The sequence below is a fragment of the Trichoplax adhaerens genome, genomic scaffold (genome assembly GCF_000150275.1).
Source record: "Trichoplax adhaerens TRIADscaffold_5 genomic scaffold, whole genome shotgun sequence".
NCBI classification, from domain to species: Eukaryota; Metazoa; Placozoa; class Uniplacotomia; order Trichoplacea; family Trichoplacidae; genus Trichoplax; species Trichoplax adhaerens.
In genome coordinates, this window is record NW_002060947.1 from 4,859,221 (window position 1) to 4,875,694 (window position 16,474).

Consider the following 16,474-nt stretch of genomic DNA (forward strand, 5'->3'; position numbering starts at 1 on the left):
CTAAGGTAAGTAATATTTTATTAATCGATCATCGTTATATTTTACCAGTTAATAATTTAGGTTCGTAATATGAGAATTACATAGTGCGATCTTAATGGATCTTAACCTAATAAAAACGTCATTTAAGACATCATATTCTATTTCTAATGTATCTAAGTTAAGTAAATAAGCATCAATAACGTACAAGATGGTGACATTATCCATAATTTCATCACCAATTGGAAAATTAGTCATCATTTCGTCGGTGCATAAAACGGCCGTAGCAACATTACATGTACATTTTGCAGGGCAATTATGGTCCAGCCCTGTAAGATCAAACACGTAGATCAATGCATCAACCATTGCTGTGTAATTCATACTCAATTATTAATATGTAATTCTTTAGAATGACAATCGAGGTTTAATTTGATATAGGAATTCACTGAAAGGCATTCAAAGATTTCAAAAAAATTACGGAATAAGTTGATTTCATAACACTAACAAGAAACAGGCTCTTTTCTAAAATATTGCATTATTATGAAAAATCCTTTTTGCTAAGCTTGAGATAAAAAATTAGCAGCCTTTAAGGAGAAAGTACTATATTTACCAGTATCAAGAGATTGCTAAAAGTTATGTTACTCGATTTTACATCTGGCTTAATAATGCTAAATTATATATCATTATCCAGCAATAAAATCTTGGTATCTTATTTTAAGCTTTTAGTTACTCCTTTTAATTACGAGTGTCGTAGAAATACTAGAAAATATTGAAATTTCCAGCATGATTAAGGCATTAATATAAACCGATGACTTCTATTCCACTAGAATTGAACAAAAATAAAATACATTATTTCGTTTCCTCACCTAAGATTTGTATAGGGCAATATTGACTGATTATAAACCACAATATTATAAGAGCAATCGATTTCATTGCGGCGAGTTGATTATTAGTGCAATAATTTTAAACTTATTTGTACGACGAAGTTATATAGTGCTAAGACATTGTGATATCGGCGCATAATTTTTATCATCGTTATTGTTTCAAGCTTTAAAAGATGTTCTGGTTACAGAAAGCCAGTCAATTATATGAACGGTGTAAAAGTTCCCTTAGTTGACGATATTACGACGTAGTTCGGTTTGAAAGAATTACAGATTATGTATCTGATATATTTCTTACAAAAATAGCTAAAAATTTCTGGTTGTTCTTCTTTGCATCACTATCTTTAATTGAAATAATCAGAGGAGTTTTCTTATTTTTAGCCAGATGTACTTTGACCACAAATGAAGATTGACATTATTTGTTTTTAAAACTTACTAATGATTGTGGTACAGTATGACACAGAGCCGTGTTATTAAAGATAAATAATCTTTTGTATGAAAAACTATTGTAAATCATACCCCTATCACATATCTATAAAGTAATAAGAAGGGTGCAGTGTTGCCATATTTGATAAGTTGATGGTATTGGACGATAAAGATTTTTTTTTTAAAGTCCATATGGCGAATCACAATGACCAAAATTCCATGTGGGTGGACTTTATATTATAACTACTTATGGTGATGCTAGTATTTGCAAGTAAATTATTTTGTTCAATATGTTTAATTCTGGCATTTAATATTGATTGCAACAAAAAGCCTTGGTTTAAGTACTTGTATTATACTGTACTATATTGTTAAAGATCCATTTGTTTAAAACTGTTTATAATTATTATTGTAACTAATCCAATCATCACGTTTTTAATAGCTCTAAAATATTAGTAATATAGTAGTAATAGGACATGCAAAGATGATAAAAAGTCACAATTAAAATATATCTCCCATATAAATAGTAAGCATTTAATTTATCTTGTCAGCAATATATTGTTATGGATTTATGATGATCTATAATTCAGATTGAGTCATGTTATTGTAGTTTCCAAAGCAAAACGGTAATAGATGATTATCAAGAGTGTTAAGGTTATATCGCAATTGATGTAAAAAATATGCCAAATCATTTAAAAGGCATTGTCACTATTTAAACTCTGTGACAAGAAAACGTACAGTAAAAGTCTGTAGGCAACTACTGATTTGAACGCTCTTTTACCAAATGTTAAAGACACGCAGCAGAGTACTGTAAAGATAGAACTTTTATTAGCATAGACACCCTACAAGACCACAACTTTTTACCACACAGCCCAACTCAAATATTTCCGTTTATATAGGAACTATCTGATCTGTAAATAATAACAGTATTATTATTATTATACCTTACCAGGAGAGACACCTCGAACTGAGATGCCCCTCACGTAGCTTTTCTATCAGTAAATATTTTTAATCTCTTCGTATTGAAGCTGTTAGATAAGACCTATTGCTATCAATATGCTATGTAGCAGTGAATTCGATATAACATAAAAATAAAACCAAAATCTAGGGCTGTTAACAATAATAGGTATATATAAGTAATGTTTGTGATAATTCAAGTATCTTGATTTCAGCTTCGTAGAATATGATACTAATCATAGAATTTTATTCTCATACTAAGTTCTGCAAGGGCTGAGTTATATTTTTCGCAATTGTTTAGTTATAAACAAGTTAGATAATATATTTAAGCAGCTAAACTTTTCTGTCATTATTATTCTTAGTCCTTCTTTTCTAATATCTACTGTTGTAGGAAGTTTTCCTTGTCTGTCAGAGCTTGTTATACTATTACGAAGTATCTTAATCGATAGAGTATCAGTAAAAGATCTGCTGCTATAAAAATACTATTGTGATTTACGTCTTATTACAGTTAGTAGAGCAGGTTTTATTACACTCTTACGCATACTTAATCTTAATCTAAGCATGTACGTTGTCAAGTACAACTATCATTAGCTAGAACTTGAATTATCTTACTGCCGTCTACTCATAATAACAATCAGTATCTAATATATAATAAATTATCACAAATAATATCCGCGTTAAGGCATTACTTATCTTACCTAGTACTACAAAATATGAATATTTTCCATATTAGCTGCTATTGTATTATTAAGCTATCATAACAGTAATGTAACACCGTGACAGGCATAAGAAACATGAATAATATAAGTAGCATAAGGTGTTAAAAATTGCGTTATGTGCGCTTATGTTGGTGTAAAAGAATAAAATAGATATGCTACCCTTTTCATTCTAAAAATATCTATCTTTCGTTATAATTTGTTACTTTGGTCTTTATTAATCATTCATTACCTCGTATAGTATGTTTATTTTATTGACATAGATTGATCGAGAATCAGCGTATTTGAGGTTAGTAGGCGTTTTACTTCAGTTTCAACACTACACACTCGAAACAATTACCGTTAGCATTACAGTATTTGTTATGATAATTCATCCTGATATCGAAGCAATTTCACAAGGCTCTTGATATAGAGTACAAGTTACACTAAGTTTACTAAATTAGCGATTACATACATCCATATAAGTCCTATTTCGCAGTTGGAAACTACTGTTCATGGTACTTCACAATTAAAATATGTCCTAAACTTGTGAGATTTATTGTGGATAATATTTATATTATGGACACGTTCATACATGCTACCAACTTCTCCTAGTTTGAATAAATAATATATAGAAGTAAAATGTCGAGGGCTCAAACATAAATCAGAACCAGCAACAAACTGCATTGCTCAGAAATCCTCGGTTGAATAAACAGCAGTTTGCATGCTAACATATAGTTATCGATATTACGTTAATGTCTTATCATAAATAAAGTCAATGTACATGCCGATATCTAATTCTAACTCAATCCTATTTTTGTCTAAAGCAAATACTCCAATTTACGGTATGGAGCCTGAACCACATTAATTACGTCAAATGCAATGACCACGATAATAGTTAATAAGTAAAATATTTTAAATAATTACAGTTAAACGGCATTGAATGTATATGAAATTTCTACGTTCTTATATTGCATAGCGTCGTATGACCCACTGTATATCTATTTATACACGCTCGTTCAATGACTTTTACGTAATTCAGTAAAGTACCACGATATATGACGCGATTGTTATGCTTACTGTACTGCACTATATATATGGCTGTTAGATGTAACTGACGCAGTTGTTGCGTCTCTAAGTTGGCTGCATGCTTAAGCTGATCTCTGGTATATCTCCTTCTTTAATAAAGGTTTTTTCTTTATCTCTATAATCCTTGTCCATCTACCAGAGATATCATTACATATAGTAGAAAAAACCAGTCATTTAGTACGGTATTTATCGATTCGATTTATAGTATCTCAAAAATATGTGAGTAAATGGATTACAAATTTATCTAAAACTGTTCGATTTCAGCGACTTCATAAAATTAATTTTTATGCAACTACTTAATTTGCTATGACTTCTACTTGACATTGCATTTATATTAGTTACTGGTATTAATTCTCTATTGTTGATGATGATAAGTTTTTTTAATAACGAGCTTATTGTAAGTTCAAACGCTTCCATCATATTTATTTGTGTTTATTCTCCTCCATCACATTTATACCTAGTTCAAGGCGGATTCATGAATTCGTTGGCGCTGGAATGCGATTAGTGTCCTCACTCACGTCTGTCTGCAACTTTCTTCCTTATTTTGATTTTACCATGGCAATGGAACTCTGATTATGCGCACTTCATCTCAAACGAGATTACCGGTCTAAATAGTCTAGTCTAATACCAACTTACTGTAGAGTATAAGTTCATTTCACTTTCTCCATAGTGATTCATTCGAGGCAGACTAGTTCCTTTAAAATTAAAGCTGGATTGCCATCGTATTAACTTAATTGAGCATCAATCTTATTACCTGTAGCAGAATAACTTTCTTCTATTCAAAAGTATATCCATCAGATCGTTGTTGGTTCAAATAACTAGCCTAGGATCGAGATAATATCATGGTTAAACTGCATATCAAATTTGGTGATGAAAGCCAATATCTGTTCGAAACAACTTGTTCTATTGCCGTTGGAGAGTTGTTACCGCAGCTTGTTGCGATATATAATGGCAGGTTAAAAATTGAACGACTTTCTTCAGGTAAGAAAGAGTCAATTCGTAAATGTTGATGAAATTGATAGTACTGAAACATTCATATTCTCTCATGACGCTTATACAATATACAGTATTCTGCTATGTCATACGCATCACTACTTCGCCTAGTCCTGACAAATGACATTAAGCGTAAGTCGCGGAAAATGACATGCAACCACTTGATTTGACGCCTTTTACTCTGCCAATAACTCACTCAAGAAACCATAAAGATCGACTGTAGTACAAATATAGATACTGCAATGATGAATCCATAAAACTGTCTCCCTTAGTATGGTTGTAATTAAGATGGTAGTGTTGTTGCAGCAATTCACGTCTTAGACTCAATATGCACAGCAATGTAAGCGTTTATGGAGTAGCAACTTTCAACTTAGAGTAAAGTTGAAACATTAAACTTTACATCCTAATTTAAATAAATTTTATCTTCTGGTGTGTCATTATTATAAAGATAGTAAGCAACATAATTCGATCCCGTTACTTTCTACTCGACCGAAATTGATACTACGAAATTGTAATCGGGTTATAATTACCATAAGTTTTGTCTGATTACTTTACGAGTATTGTCAGACTGTATTTTCCTACTTGGGATGATAACCTAGATAAGAACATTTCCTAGCATAAAATAATTACATCAGCAAAATTGGCAGATATCCAAAGCTGGCTACTGTAGATAAAATTTCTGCATTAACAATAGCACGATGAAATGATATGCCATGACTTAGTTTTTAAGTATTCATGAAATTCGTATATGTATTCTGTCTCAATATCCTAATCAATCAAATCAGATAATTATAATGTTTGAAATTGCGCTACGATTACGATAATAGAAATTGAGAACCTTGCCGAATACGGTATTGCATTACCACCAAATATGCAAGGACTAGCTGATGAGCAAATTGAAGATTTGAAATTAGTAGATGAATGGGCTACCAAATGCTATCCATCTGGTGGGTCAGATTTAAATAAAGACCCTATGAGCAGAAGATCTGGAAATGGTAAGATATCAATAACAGTTCAGTAGATTTGCGTGTAACTAGACCTGACGTGTAACTAAAATAACTTTAAGACTCACAATGAAGCTTTCTCACTATTAAGCGTTATGTTTACTTTAGCTCCCAAAGATAATATGAAGGAAGTACTGAAGAGAACTGTTAGTGAAGTAAAGAATTCCGTTTCTAAGACACAGGTTGCTGCCAATGTTTGTATAACTGAAGATGATATTCAAGAAGGATTAAGAAGACTGCAAGGTGCAGTTACTATTGTTTACCCGATGGGTTTACCACCCCATGACCCAATTAAACTTGAGTTTGAAAACAAAGAAGACTTGAGTGGGCAGCAAGTACGCAAAATATTGCAATTCAATTGCATTGAACGTATCGTACAATATTTTCGTTCTGACTTTTCGTAATTTTTTAGGCTGCTCTTAAGATTTTGGAGAATGATACTGCTCAGTTATGGTGGGCTGGTAAGGAAATGCAAAAGAATAAAAAATTAGGTGACTACATTGGCAAAAATGAGAAAACTAAAATCATTGCCAAGTTACAAAAGGTATGAATTCATGTACGTGAGCCTACAGCTGTTGTACGCGCAGTTCTAAATCGATAATGACGATGTGTTGATATGTAGCGAGGATTGGGAGCACCAGCTCGTGAGCCAGTTTTCAGCGAAGAAGAACAGAAGAAAATGATGGCATTCGCTTACAGACGTCAAGAACAGATGAAGGTATTTTTCAGAAGCAACTACCGGATTTGATTCAGCTATTGTTTGCTATTTCTGATCAAATGGTCAAATCCTAATATGCTAGTGAGAGTTTTGTAAATTATATGTAAATTTGTATCTTGAATAGAAATTGGATGAGGCAAGCCAGAATGACTACTTGAATTCTCAATGGTCTGATCCTAATGCTTTGAAGAGAAACTTTCACAACTTGAATGATGTTAGCTGGAGACCACACTAAATACATTTACTGTAGGACACGACAGTTTTAGTAGGAATGCTACGTAGCGTAGCTTATGCTAACTGACAAGTAAAAGTATGATTTTGACTTATTACTAGAATAGTAGGAGATACTTTTTTCTAGACTCCTAATAGGATTAACCTTTTTGATCCTATAAATCTACGTCTAATTGCCACTTCATTATATTTGCCTATCAAGTCGATATAATAAGATATTCACAGTCTCCAGGATGATGATGTAATATCTGAAACTATTGTATGTACTTAGAGTAATCTTTAAAGATTAAGTAGTTACTAAAGATTTAAACTCCTTGTAATGTTCTTTAATTACATGTATATATATTATACAGTATGTATTCAGTGATTACACCGTTCAAATTTAAATAAATCGATAATTATTTATAAGATTAATAGATTAGATGTGAGTAATTAATAAATAAAACTCTGGGAATATTTTCCTGAAGAGTCTTGCTAGCGTATATCCAGGATATATTGACCATTATATGCAAATTTAGTCTTGATGATACTCAGTAATCTCCATTGACGTAACAATTTTTACCAGTGATCGCGCAAGAAAATTGTATTGATGGCTGATCTGTCGGTCATAAATATCATAATGGCCGTATGAAGGTGTGATCTTAAGAATTTTTTGGTAGACATTGGCTAATGTTTAAGTCATTTTATACATCCAGAAAGCATGCCAAAAATAATGGAATTGTGATGCGAAATGCAAACGCATTGTCTTTGCTAAGATTTGCAAGCAGCATGCTATGCACAAGATCTATATATTGCGACGTAGACAGTCAAAGAAATTAATACTGACCCACAACGAAAATACAATTAAGGCTACCGCGAAAGTATCAATCACCTACTGTCCGATAACTGCAAGGTCAATTTTCGCAATTAAAAATCTTAACAGTACGCCTATTTATATAGTATAAATTAAGTCTACGACATAAATCGATTACTTATGTTTTGAATACAAAAGATTGTGTATTAAATTTAGAAGCTGCTCATTTTTATCTTATTATTACATATAAATATATATATATCTATATATAAATAATTAGTTTCAATCAATCCTTCATTCGGTACTTGCTTCAATGTGTGTTAACGTCAACGCCTGTATCAATGAAATAAATCATGACCTTCGAATTAAAACTAAACTATTTAAAAATAACATCCTCCTTTAGAGCTGTCTCCCATGATGATTTTTTGTCGTGGTCCTAAAACAATAATGAGGTGATAAGATGATAAATTCGCAATTGAGAATACTCTAGTAACTACATACCTTAACAATAATTCCTGCATTCAGAAGATCATTTCTATAGTTATCACAAAGGTCCAATAAGTAAGAACAATCCGGGTTCTTACTGCTTTCGTAATCAGAGGGCAATTTTAACCTATTTTTCAGTTTATCTAACGCGTAATTTCTTATGTTGCTTCTAAATCCGACGACAGAATCTACTACGGATTCAGATAAAGGACTATAACGCTAAAGACATAAAATAATGAAGCTGTCATGAATTGAATGAATTTATCATAGCATGGGAATGAACTAATAGAAAACTCCAACCGTAAGTATGTGAAAGAATACCTTGTCGTCTTGTCTAGATAGCCCAAAACTAGACAGCAACTTCTCTACATATGTTGAAACCGCGGCAATTACAGATGGACTACGAGCGGTATAGGATCTTTTGCTTTTGGTAGTAGTATTGGAATGGACATTAGCGAAAGATAACAAGTTCAACAAATAATTTATAGCGGTCGGAGTATCGAAATCATCAGCAAGGGCAATTCGTACTTGCGACTTGGTCATAGCAAGCCTAAAAATTATTAGAATTAATTATGTTTGAGGTCATTAAAGTATTAGCATATAGCGCCTATTTTCATAAATTGCAACTAACATACTTCTCAAGTATTTCAGATTCGCTAGCTATTAAAGAATTAATACTGCCATCTACGTAAGCCTTTGCGTCGTTTATGTAGGATGAAAACTTTTGGTGTACAACTTCTGCTTTTTTGAATATGTCGGAATTATATTCCGTAGCTATAGAATTAATTGTATTGTTATTTTCACACATGAAGAAATTTATGATGGTTGAAGCGGATATCCGAATTAAAGTAGTACTAGATCATAATCGTTTTCAAGTTAATTTTTCTAATTTATGAACATACGGCTTCGGTACTTTGACAGAAGACATAACGTGCGAAACTGATCAGGCGAATTGAGATTTAAATAATCCTGTAAATGATATTACAATACTATTAATCCAAGTTAGTAGGAAATTACAGTATCATAGCCGTACAGTATATCTTCACCTTGATAGTAACGAAATTTCGCAGTGATTTCGACATTTTCTCTTTTGCGATATGCAAATGGCCTATAAATAATAGTATTTCAAAAATTTATAGCAACGAGGTAGAGCAATAAAGTTCTAAATAATTAAAGCTAATATTGACAAATTTACCATACAGATACATTTAGTTTAGTTATTGACCTGTATGGAGAAAGTAATTAGTCCACTGATTGATTTGGTGATACGCTTCACATTGAGCAATTTCGTTCTCATGATGAGGAAAAAGTAAGTCAATACCTCCGGTATGAATATCCAACTGATTGCCAAAGATCGCACTGTGATCGTCGAATTTTTAAGGATGTTTAAATATAAGTATGTAATTTACCTATTACAGCTTAATAATAATGCCAAACTTTACAGATTAAAATTAAAAGCTACGGCAAACCTAGACATAGCGGAACATTCTATGTGCCAGCCGGGTCTGCCAGATCCCCACGGTGATTGCCAGCATGGCTCGTCAGCTTTAGCTGCCTTCCATAACGCAAAATCGCGATCGCTAATTTTTTCGGAATCTGCATAGTGGTATGTATTAATGTATAAAACAAGAATGTATCGAAGTTTCCACTTCGAAAAAGGAATATGACATTTATTGGACTTACCAGTTGCCTTATCTATTGATTTATGGATTGTTTGTCTGCTGGGCGCAAGCTTGCCGTATCTATCTCCATATTTTTCAGTATAAAAATAAACGCTTCCTAAAATATATATTATAGAACATAATATATTTGAGCCATTCACATTTAAATCTTAAATTTAATGCTTACTGATAAGCAAATACGACTGACGCTAACTAATACATTGAAACGATTCTGTACCATCACTTGTCTTGTAGGCATAACCATGCTGAAAAATCTTTTCTATAAATTTTATAATATGATCTATATGCTCCGTAACACGAGTAACCCTTGTCGCCCGAAGTACCTATGCGATTAATCGATATTACAATTACTAAAGTTAGGTTATATCCTAACAAAAAGTAATTTTCAAATTGATTGCAGAAGCAACAACAACAAGCGCTGAAGTTTCTTAAGCATTCAGTGGAGTATAATAGTTACCCAAATGAAATTACGGAATTATAATCACAACACAAGATTCGGAAATTTTACAGAATTATCATCTTACATTCAAACACTCCATATCTTCCAGAAATTCTTTCTCATATTTTCGAGCTAGATCTCGAAAGCCAGTCTTTGTCTGTAGGATAATAATTTTAGCGTAATGACAACGTATATTAAACTGTATGAGTTACATAGTGCTGTTATGGATTTAATTTAACTTGTATTGTAATTTTATTTGTACCCATATCAATAGATAAAGTAAGTTCTTATCGCTTAACGATCGTAAATTACACTTATGCAGGTACAAGGTATAGTAGATTATGCAAGAATAAAATGTATAGCAGACAGAAAGCTGATCAGTTGCTGAAGACGAGACGGCTTGACCACTGTATTTTCTATACTATTTATACTTAGTGTTTAAGATCATGACTGATAGCCTACCCAACTGTATCTCCAAGTAATAAAGTACTGTACTGCTGTGCTATGATGTAATGTAAGCGTACAAAATATAACGTAGTAGCAGTCAGGCTATTAGACGATGATGATTAATGAGCATAATTTTTGACCTATAATTATATATAATGAAAAGTGATATTTATAGTAGATTTACAAAGTTAATAGTCACCGCCACGAATCCTATATGCATTACTAAGGTGTTATCCTTGCACGTAGTACATGACTAACAACGTCGAGAATATCATTCATTGCTATCTTCTTACATCAGCAGCTCTCTGCACAATTTTATCGTCTATATCGGTTATCCCCATTACCATAACGATGTCAATATCGAAAAGGTCAGTCATGATTCGGCGAATAATATCAAATTTAACATAGGAGCTAGAATAAATTCAAGAACATTGTACAAACTGTTATAACTATGATACTTTGTAGAAAGCATATGCAACGCAATGTGCATCTGACTGATGGTAACGACATTTGGCAGCTGATATCGTAAGAGCTATGCAAGCATCGCATATTCAGTGTTGTAATGATCACGTACCTCGCATGACCTAAATGAGGAGAATCGTAAACAGTCGGGCCACACATATACCTAAACAAAATGGATTGAAGACAGTATAGATTCAGTTGCATACAATGTAGCAAGGATCTCGAAGTGCTTCCATCATTCGTGCTATAGTAGTCTACAGTAAACAAATCAATACAGGACAAAATGAAATACAACATGCTCAATCACTGTTAGCTATTTATTGACAGTTGAAATAGCTTATCTAACTCGATACAAACCATGTAGCCAATTTATCTTGGGGTAATATTAATGAAACTTTGCTATTGGTTAAACTATTATAAACTTTAATTCCAGTATCATAGCCAGTCGGTTGAATCCATTGATTTATTCTTCGACAATGGTGTTGAATGTAGAATTGAATTCTGCTTCTACCACGGTTAGTGATAGTTTGCAGCATGACTTGTGCGTTCACTTCGATTTGATCGCTTACAAATTGCAATGCTCAATATTCAAGCGTGAAAGCAGTCAAGAATAATATTCTACTAAAGGAGATATGCGTATCTGCGTCTCAGACTGTCAAGAAATGTACCCTAGTTTCAAGGCGTTCCACTGCAGTATTTACTTGCAAGTGACACACACTATTGCTAATGAATATTTTAGTGGGTAATAGACAAGTTGATGAATGATCGACCGGTACGTAACTGATCTGAGAACTATCTATCTATTTTCTTTCCATTTCTCTTCATCTTACGATAACGATTTGGTGCAAAGTGCACATTAAATAGGTTGCGCAGCTGGATTTGGATTTATACCTTTTGCCAAGGCTTACCTTTCTGTATCCAATATACTAAGTAGTGGTGCGGCTTGCGAGTCTACCCACCCTAGGTAACTATACTATATACCGTATTACCAGTAGTGCTCATTGATCAGGTGGTTATTTCGTCGATGGTCTACAGTACAGTAAATTGGAGTACTGTAGATTGTGCAGGTGCAGACCATACATTACAGTACATAGTACTGTAATTCGAGCTGAGAAAGGTTCAGTTGTACTGTACTGTATTTCCTATCTAGTGATCGAGTCAACCCTGGACGGACAGACACCTCCCACCTCATTTCCTCCTAATATTGTGCCAAAGTTGCCAAACACTTCCTTAGGACTCTACTTTAAGTATATAGACGGTCGATTCTGAATGGACTGATTTTTTTACATTGAATCTTGTTATCTATTACTAAAGTGGTTGTTGGAAACAGCTCTATAAAATCGTCAATGTTATTTAAATTAGTACCAGTGATATTGTAATAGACGTGTCTCACAAAAACTGTCTTAGTCAATGGTATTTTCTAAAAAGACTCTTATTACAAGGATTTAGGAATAATAGTGCAATACTTCATTACTACAAAAATCTTGTCTAAAATCGACAGTATTCCGAGCTCAAAACGAAGTGAAATCTCCTCTCTCTTGCGAGCTCATTTCTGCAGTTCTTAAATACATTTCGCTAAATCCATTTATGACAACTTGATTAATCTACAACCAGACATGAGTCGTCAAACAAAATGCTTTTTCGGAAATAGAACATCACTATCTTTCACAATCTATATCATTCTACTTAAGATATCACTACTCTTCTATTAATGTCCAGCATCTTTCGGTGTTGGGCATCTTCACAATTACAGTGTTTCTAGTCTCATAAATCCTATACCCATTACTCGTCAACTGGCTAACATTAGTCATCCACAATTTCTAATATAGTAGTTATTAATCATCTAATATTAGCTTCACCATAATATCCATATATCTTTCTAAGTAACCTAACTATATCAAATATAGCTACTAACACAATCAAATGTAGCTATCCCAATAATCAAATATGAGGTGCATCACTACAAATATAAAAAATAACACGGAAGATCCATGCTAAGTAGTCATTTTTCGACATTAAACCGCCTCAATTACTCTAAAAATTTTGTCCATCCGAGGAAAAGAATCAGTCCAGATTTCTGGTAGTCTGTACAGTGAGTGTAAAGTATTGAAAACATAGCGGTTGTTTTGACCTCTATGATTGAAAATTTGGTCTCCATAGAAACAGGATTGATAAACCGGACGCTCGAAGCATTAGCGCTACTGCAGCATACCCTGCGTATACAGAAATAGCTAACAGCATAGGCGTATATCCAAAATAATTCTTGCAGATCAGTGCGATTTCAGCTACTTACTGGACATTGAACAAAAAAAATTATTTCTCTTTTAATTAAACGAAGAAAATAGGTACGACGACAACATCCTCCTATCGTTTTAGTTAAAATTCAATACTGTTATCCACTCATGAACAAGCGTGCTCTAATTTGACCGTGATGCACCGTCAAAATTACCCACTCTCAGTGTCTGCTGGAGGAAGACGATCCCACGGTCCTTTGGTACTTTGTGGAGAAAGATGCCATGTTAGGTACGCAAAAGACCAAAGGAGTCTCGATTTTGATTAGATAATACAGGAGTTGGCTTGGACACGCAATAATATTTATAGTTAATAGAAATTGCAGTAATCATGCTCTTGCTCAAGATTATATGGTGACTGTACACGAATGTAAAAAATAATAGTATTTGATATCCATATATATGATTATATTTACGTAGTATCAACAGCTATTTCAATTGTCGCATATTTTTCATATTATAATTTGACCTAATTTAATTGATGTTGACATCATGTAGCTAGAACATTGATTCATAGCGAACAGTCGATTTATTTTAGGTTCACTCAGTTTAGTCTAGAGATCGGATTTTTAGTTACTGTAGCCATATGAATTAGGAGAAGGAATATCAGTAATAATTTTTTTAATTGTACTGTTGACAAATGCCTTGGTAAGCATTGTGAGCAATGGAATTGCATTTCTTTACTCATTATAGACTCTGTTTGTAATTATGAGAGTAATCTACATCACCATCTTATGGGAACCTACAGTTTGAAATAAAGTGTTACTGTTTTCTTCATCGTTTCATTTATTTTAAATACATTTAGCTGAAAAATTGTATGTCTAGCATAAAGTATCTATGTAAGAATTGACTAATTTTCATTTTTATTTCTGTATTGTATTTAAAAGGCGTAAAGCCAGCACCCACAGGACAAAATCAGAATTAACAACAACAACTTTAAACCTTTCGCAAAATGTATTAAGATCGACTAGGGGGAAAGTTAAAGAGGAACAAGATCGCAATGGGGGCTTGAATGACTCAATGCAAAACGAGGAAATTTACGTTAAAGCCTTAGTTAATAAAATCGACGAAATGTTAGCTGAATCATCACCGAGAGATACATTTAAATCTAATCAGATAAATTTTAATGTTAATGAATCTAATCAGATAGACAACACGATTATAAATTCGTCAGAGTTTACAACGACGCCTAGCGTGTGCGGATACAATAAAACAAGCTATACAGACACTGATATTAAGAGTATCAGTAATTTTTCTAATGAAGAATATACTAGCCCTTACGAAGGAATACTTACGAAACTGAAATTGAAACAGCTTAAACTAGAAGAATCGAGTCTTTTGAAAAGGAAAGAAATTATTGAGAAAGAAATGAATAGACCGCCAAAATCTAAATGGTATGAGAGTAAAGGAATTGATTTTCATGTTGAATCTCGGCTAAACAGCTCAAGACTATCAAAAAGCCTTGACAGTGGCACAACAAATAATTCTACATTGTTGGCTTATTCTCAAGACTTTATTTAGATTTTTTAATGACAAGCAGTATCATCTCTATGTGCTATACTCGAGAAGCAGGTAGATAAAATAATTGGCAAAGGTAGTATCAGCTGCCTTCTACAAGTTATATTGCAAGGCCAATGCCAGTTTCATCTTGATAGCAGCAACATTTACAGAGATCTAGGTAAAGAATTATTAAATTTTAGATAACTATATGCAGAATTAAACGTTTACATCAGCAAAAATTAATTTTTTGGTAGTAAATGATAATTTGACAACTAAAATCATTCTACTGTATACTGAAGTTCGATGATTGGTTAATCCGTTAAATTGCCGTTTCATTCAGAATTAGTTATCTCGATATCAAGTACATAACCATATTTATGCAACTACATTATGCCATTTCATTTATTATAGCTTTATCAAGTAGATATAGACATCAATTTTATATAATTCACTGTATAGCAACTTCGATATAGAATATTCTATCACATTACTATGTGTTATGTGATGAAGATTCTTGTTTTTGTATTTTAACCATAATATACTCCATTTTCTCTGTAAAAGGCTCGATAAAATTAGTTAAAGTTATACCTTTTTATTCTTATCGCACAGATGGTACGTTCTGTACATGTAATTAAATTGCACTATTGAATCTCTGATAGCAATAGTAGGTTATAAATTTATACATTTATGCAATTCATGTTATGAAAAGCTATAATCAGTTATTATATGTACGTATTCTAATTTGGTCAAACATAGCTTCAAATACTAATCTATATGATAAAATTCTACATGAAGCTGATACTGGAGAACACTATAATTATATAGAATGTTATTATTGAAAATCTTATTCAGTATTTGTTATATTATCCGTTTACATAATGGTGCTGAGCATGCTAACGATGCAGAACACTGAACAATAAAAGACATGGAAAAAGTATTTTGAATATCGACGTAAAAGCTATAATTTCCTGACAAATGCTATTTAAGCCATAGATCTGCTTTCTTGATCCATAACCAATTCATTAAGACATTGTTAATGCTTCAATTACAAATGCTGCTTATGGAAGCCCGTGATTCTCCTTTATTTTGTTAAAATTTAAAACGTTCGATGTGAAATTTATTAAATTTGGACGAGGTTGTACCTGTAAAATAATTTAAATTTCTTCTCTAAATCATAAAGTATATACAACAACATGAGTGGTTATAACCATAGATTCATTATGATTTATTAATAAATACAATGTCGCGTAAGACAATTTCTCATGAAAATTTAATATGCCTTTCATTGTATCAGAAAAAGAATCTGTTGCGGATCATTCTGCGATACACATTACCTAGAGTCTTATGATTTCTGTCTATCCATTAGAAATTTGATGGTCCAGACAAAGTATAACTGTAAACTAGCTT

The 16,474-nt window shown here is 32.6% G+C and overlaps 3 protein-coding genes across 3 annotated transcripts; 2 read left to right on the forward strand and 1 right to left on the reverse strand.

Moving 5' to 3' along the window:
• Positions 1-4,863: 4,863 nt before the first annotated feature.
• TRIADDRAFT_25469 (uncharacterized protein) lies at positions 4,864-6,971 on the forward strand (the record flags this gene model as incomplete). Its single annotated transcript, XM_002112469.1, has 6 exons — positions 4,864-5,002; positions 5,842-6,009; positions 6,127-6,353; positions 6,431-6,562; positions 6,641-6,736; positions 6,861-6,971. 6 exons carry the CDS (start codon positions 4,864-4,866, stop codon positions 6,969-6,971), a joined length of 873 nt encoding a protein of 290 aa, XP_002112505.1.
• A 1,275-nt stretch (positions 6,972-8,246) lies between these two features.
• Positions 8,247-11,812, reverse strand: TRIADDRAFT_25636 (uncharacterized protein; the record flags this gene model as incomplete). The annotated part of the gene is made up of 13 exons (XM_002112914.1): positions 8,247-8,465; positions 8,568-8,796; positions 8,882-9,020; positions 9,149-9,215; positions 9,293-9,354; positions 9,472-9,605; positions 9,716-9,842; positions 9,930-10,025; positions 10,146-10,251; positions 10,453-10,524; positions 11,108-11,225; positions 11,389-11,439; positions 11,634-11,812. The coding sequence occupies 13 exons, from the start codon at positions 11,810-11,812 to the stop codon at positions 8,247-8,249; spliced, it is 1,599 nt and encodes a 532-aa protein (XP_002112950.1).
• A 1,895-nt stretch (positions 11,813-13,707) lies between these two features.
• Positions 13,708-15,088, forward strand: TRIADDRAFT_56598 (uncharacterized protein; the record flags this gene model as incomplete). The annotated part of the gene is made up of 2 exons (XM_002112470.1): positions 13,708-13,799; positions 14,455-15,088. The coding sequence occupies 2 exons, from the start codon at positions 13,708-13,710 to the stop codon at positions 15,086-15,088; spliced, it is 726 nt and encodes a 241-aa protein (XP_002112506.1).
• Positions 15,089-16,474: the final 1,386 nt, after the last annotated feature.